This window comes from Entelurus aequoreus, linkage group LG11, assembly GCF_033978785.1.
Source record: "Entelurus aequoreus isolate RoL-2023_Sb linkage group LG11, RoL_Eaeq_v1.1, whole genome shotgun sequence".
NCBI lineage: Eukaryota > Metazoa > Chordata > Actinopteri > Syngnathiformes > Syngnathidae > Entelurus > Entelurus aequoreus.
The window spans coordinates 60,643,068-60,649,067 of record NC_084741.1 but is presented as its reverse complement, the minus strand read 5'-3'; the positions used below and the strand labels follow the sequence as shown (position 1 = coordinate 60,649,067).

At 39.5% G+C, this 6,000-nt stretch overlaps 1 protein-coding gene across 1 annotated transcript in view; it reads left to right on the top strand.

Annotated features, from left to right (window-relative positions):
* Positions 1-4,705: 4,705 nt before the first annotated feature.
* The window catches only part of si:dkey-122a22.2 (uncharacterized), a 52,895-nt gene continuing 51,600 nt past the window's right edge, over positions 4,706-6,000 (top strand). Inside the window, exon 1 of the mRNA XM_062063692.1 lies at positions 4,706-5,056. Within this exon, the coding sequence (XP_061919676.1) occupies positions 5,015-5,056 (42 nt within the window). The 5' untranslated portion in view covers positions 4,706-5,014. The remainder of the gene's footprint in view (positions 5,057-6,000) is intronic.

Genomic DNA, 6,000 nt, shown 5'->3' with positions numbered 1-6,000 from the left:
GTTACACTAAAACAACAAACTTTAGCCCGCAACCAGGAAGTTTACCCTGTAACCAAGATTTTTAATCCAGAACCAGTAACTTTACTTTACCCACAGTCAGGAGAATTGGAAGTTCTGAGTGGAGTGTGCATGTTGTGTGGGTATTCTCTGGGTAGGCCCACTCCAACCACATTCTTACCTAAAGTCAGCTGGGATTGGCTCGAGCTCACTAGCGACCCTAAGATCGGTAGGTTTGAGTTCAAATCCCAGCCGAGTCATACCAAAGACTATAAAAATGGGACCTATAACCTCCCTGCTTGGCACTCAGCAACAAGGGTTGGAGTTGGGGGTTAAATCACCAAAATGATTCCCGGGCGCGGCGCCGCTGCTGCCCACTGCTCTCCAAGGGGATGGGTCAAATGCAGAGGACAAATTTCACCACATCTAGTGTGTGTGTGACAATCATTGGTACTTTAATCTTTAATCTTTAATCTTAATTAAGACAAATGGTATAAAAACATGGATGGTTGGTACTCCTGTTTTGCCAGTGCTGTGTAAAGTAACATACCAAGATTAAGGGCCAAGAGAATGGCATTCACTGCATGCTAAAAGGAGATAGTCATCTGATTACGCCAGCTTTCTCCTCAGTCATAAATATGTGGCGCCAGTGGTGGAAAAAAAAGATGCATGGCCCTCCATCATATGCTTCAATCAGCCATTGGTGCCCTAAAATCCAAAACAACACACATACAAACACAAGTCAAAGTGACAGTGAGTCAATACCTAACATTCATCATTCTTAATTACCGCAATGAATTCACTACATGGTTCCAGTTACCATTAACTTACTGTACTGCATTTGTTGCTGGGTTTCTATATTGTATCGGAAGTATTACCTGGATGAATGCACAGGATATTCTGGCTTTGTTGTTGCATTTATAAATAAATGAGTGAATGGTGTAGCCCAGGGGTCGGCAACCCAAAATATTGAAAGAGCCATATTGGACCACAAATACAAAAAAAGTAATTGGTCTGGAGCCGCAAAAAATTCAAAGACTTATATAAGTGTTTTAATGAAGACAACACATGATGTAAGTGTCGATATTAGTTATATTAGCCTACTATCAAAATGACTTTAAAAGTCTTATATGAGTGTTATAATGAAGACAACACATGATGTAAGTGTATATATTAGCTAAATTAGCGTACTGTGAAAATGACTATGTGTCGGAGGCTGACGCAAATCATTGTTGACAGAAATGTTGAAATGTAATATTTATTCTACACATTTTTACAACATTGGAAAACATTAGTAAAACTTCTCAGAGGGTGAGATAACTCCTGGAAATGACTGTCTTAGAATGGCCAAAGGTATAAATGTGTGTCCAAGTTAAAGGAAACGTCAGGCTGCCTTCTTCTAATTGATTTATTACAATCTTTGCAAGCTGGGTAACGTTTGCTGTGGTCTGGAACAACATGGCACACATAGAACTATCAGAAATGCAGCCATAATTACATACAGATAATGTGTCTTGAAGAATGGAAAAATAAACTAAATACACAGAGGACATTAGTAAAGGAAATTAAATGGGCTCAAATATACTTACAAACAAGGCATAATGATGCAATATGTACATACAGTTAGCCTAAATAGGATGTTAGCATTGATTAGCTTGCAGTCATGCATTGACCGAATATGCCTGATTAGCACTCCAACAAGTCAATAACATCAACAAAGCTCACCTTTGTGCATTCACGCACAGCATAAAACGTTTGGTAACAAAATGAGATGAAAAAGGAATGGCATGAAACACGTCTTTCTGTGGTAGCGTTGGAGAAAGTTATACATGTAAACAAACTGTTGAGTCACAGTCCACACAACAGTGAGTTCAAGGGCCGCTGAAATTAGTAGGACAAAACGGCGCTCGCCAAATACTCTCGTCAGTGAAGCATAAACACAAACATATCAAACAGTGGGCTTTAACTATTGGGAAGGTTTGTGTCGTGTTTGTCCTTCTACAGAAACCATATTACAAAACAGAAAATATATTTGTTATATTTGTTGTATATGTTGTTTCTGGACTTCAGTTCGGCGTTCAACACCATCATCCCGCAGCACTTGGTGAGCAAACTGCCCCACCTTGGATTCAGTACCCCCCTATGCAACTGGCTGCTTGACTTCCTCACAGACAGACCCCAGTCTGTGAGAGTGGGCAACAACACCTCCAGTGCCATCTCCCTGAGCACCGGCTCCCCCCAGGGATGCGTCCTGAGCTCGCTGCTGTTCATGTTGATGACCCATGACTGCTGCGCCAGGTCCACTACTAACCACATTGTGAAGTATGCGGACGACACGACAGTAGTGGGCCTCATCCGTGACAACAACGACATGGACTACAGGGAGGAGGTGAAACATCTGGTTGACTGGTGCAGAACCAACAACCTGGTCCTGAACATCGACAAGACCAAGGAGATCATCGTCGACTTCAGGAAGCACCAGTCCAGCCACGCTCCACTCTTCATCAACGGCACAGCGGTGGGGATGGTAAGCAGCACCAAGTTCCTGGGGGTGCAGATAACTGACAATATAACCTGGTCCCTACACACTTGTAAAAAGAGCTCAGCAGCGCATGCACTTTTTGCGTCGGATGAAAAAAGCACAGCTCCCTCCCCCCATTCTCACCACATTCTACAGAGGCACTATAGAGAGCCTACTGACCAACTGCATCTCTGTCTGGACTGGAGCCTGCAGTGCCTCAGACTGGAAGTCTCTGCAGAGAGTGGTGAGGATGGAGGAAAAGATCATCAGGACTCCTCTTCCTCCTATCCAGGAGATCGCAAAAAGCCGCTGCCTGACCAGGGCTCAGAAAATCTGCAGAGACTCCTCCCACCCCCACCAAGGACTGTTTTCACTGCTGGACTCTAGAAAGAGGTTCCGCAGCCTCCATAGCAGAACCTCCAGGTTCCGTAACAGCTTCTTCCCTCAGGCCGTAAGACTCTTGAACGCATCATAATAATTCCCTCAATTCCCCCCAAAAATAGATTAACTCGCTGGATAATAAAGACAATATAACATACGTCCATAAAAGTGGATGCATATGCAAAAGTGCAATATATTAATCTGTACAGTAATCTATTTATTTATTTATATATGCACCTTATTGCTTTTTTATCCTACACTACCATGAGCTAATGCAACGAAATTTCGTTCTTATCTGTACTGTAAAGTTCAAATTTGAATGACAATAAAAAGGAAGTCTAAGTCTATGGTGGTATGAGAGCCAAGTTGTTGTTTTTTTTGGTCATAAAGAAATACATTCATGTGTGCTTACGGACTGTAACCCTGCAGACTGTATTGATCTATATTGATATATAATGTAGGAACCAGAAATATTAATAACAGAAAGAAACAACCCTTTTGAGTGTGAATGGGGGAGGGAGGTTTTTTGGGTTGGTGCACTAATTGTAAGTGTATCTTGTGTTTTTTATGTTGATTTAATAAATAAAAAATATTTTTTATTTTTTGTGCGGCCCGGTACCAATCGATCCACGGACCGGTACCGGGAAGCGGCCCGGTGATTGGGGACCACTGGAATAAAGCATATCAGTATCTATGTCCCATTAACACAAGTATGAATGCATAATAGTGGTTTGCATAAATTAATTTGTTTCACTGATCACTATAATGCAGGAGAGAGTTTGATACTATGTTTGGACGGTTAAATATCTACCTCGATTTGACATTTTCGTTAGGATCAGGAGAATCCATATCTACTGTAACTCACTGTTCATATATTATAAAAAAGTGTACGACGACTGAAGTTAATGTTATTAAACCAGTGGTTCTTAACCTGGGTTCGATCGAATCCTAGGGGTTTGGTGAGTCGGGCTCAGGGGTTCGGCGGAGGTCAAGACACACCCGACTCATCGTGTAAATAAAAACTTCTCCCTATCGGCGTATTGCGGATACGGCAACAGTAGAAGTCACACTGATTTACAGGTGTGTAATTTGTTGTGGCCACAACAAATTACACACCTGTAAATCAGTGCATAAATCCGGTTAATGCACTGTGTTGGTTTTGTTGTTTGAACAAGGTGATGTTCATGCACGGTTCATTTTATGCACCAGTAAAAAAAACATGGTAAGACTTTGGGGAACATATTCACCATTAATTACTTGCTTATTAACATGCAAATTAGTAACATATTCGCTCTAACTAGTCATTATTAAGTACTTATTAATGACTGATTCGGCATGGCCTTATTATAACTAACCCTCTAACCCTAACCAAATAACTGTAAATTAAGTCTTTGTTACTTAGAATATGTTCCCCATACTAAAGTGTTACCAAAAACGTATAACTTTGTCTTGAATTTTAAAAATTTTTATTTTTATTTTTCACTAAAAGGTTCGGTGAATGCCCATATGAAACTGGTGGGGTTCGGTACCTCCAACAAGGTAAAGAATCACTGTATTAAACTGTGACGACTGAGCTGGCGTTTCCACGTTAGTTTGTGGAAAATAGCGACTCCCAAAGGCCAGAACGCCAAAATCCCATTTTCTGAGTTTTATTAAATTACAGGGTGACAAATACGTATTAGTGAATTTCATAGTCAATCGACTGATTATGCACGTCAGGAATATTTACATTAAATATATTGGTGTTGACGTGGGCTTTTGACATTTGGCAAGGCTTTTACGTGATAAGTTTGACTTTCATCGGCTTCCGTACATCAACCAGGAAGTGACTGTCATAACAATCCACATGCAGCAGTCCGTCCATTCATCCATTTTACACCTTTTTTGTCCACGGTCGCTTGGAGCTGGAGTCTATATCGGTCAAAAGGCGGACTAGGTCCCAGACTTGTCTCTAGTCAACGACAGGACACACAGAGACATACTTTTCACTCATATTCACGCCGTCAAGGGAGTAGCGACGAACCCATGCTTGCTGTAGTCACACTGCCATTGTAAGAGTTCTTATTTCAAGTTCTACATCTCTTGCGAGTTCTATATCTCTTGAGTTCGTTAAACATGAAGAAAGAACCCAAAGCTCAAGCTGCTGCATCTGGGAAGGTAATGTATCACACAATGTTTAGTTTGACAAGTATTGAGATATCTACAGTGCTTCAATTATGCATTAAAAACCTTAATTTGTCTTATAAATATTCATATTGTTGTAATCTTCAAACAGTGTCGCTAACTTACTAAGCGTCAATCAGTTTGCTCTGATGGCATTACTACACTCTCAAACGTAGAAGTTTTTTTTATTTTATTGAGACAAAGATTTATGTATTTAATATTTGTATGCTTAATATGGTATATTATTTATTTATTTGTTCATTGTTCTGTTCCAGAGAACAAGGAAATTGGATAAAATTGCTATGGTATGAAAAGGGGTTGGATTAAATAAACTCTTCTTACTCCTTTTCGGACGTGCTGTAATGCAACTGGAATTCTGCGATGCATTACATTGTATCGTATGCATGTTGAGTTGAGTTTGAGTTTATTTCGAACATGCAAGCATACAACATGATACATCCCAATTTCCAGTTTCTCTTTTCAACATGTTCGAAAAGGAGTAGGAAGAAGCAGAGCTTATTTAATGATAAATGATAAATGGGTTATACTCATACTTGCCAACCTTGAGACCTCCAATATCGGGGGGGGGGGGGGGGGGGGGGGGGGCGCTTGGTCGGGGCGTGGTTGGGGGCGTGGTTGGGTGGTGGGCGTGGTTAAGTGGAGTGTATATTTACAGCTAGAATTCACCAACTCAAGTATTTCATATATATATATATATATATATATATATATATATATATATATATATATATATATATATACACACATATATATAAATATATATATACACACATATATATATATATACACACATATATATATATATACACACATATATTTCTATATATAATTCTAGCTATATATATATATATATATATATATATATATATATATATATATTTTTTTTTTAAATTTTATTATATATATAAATAAAAGAA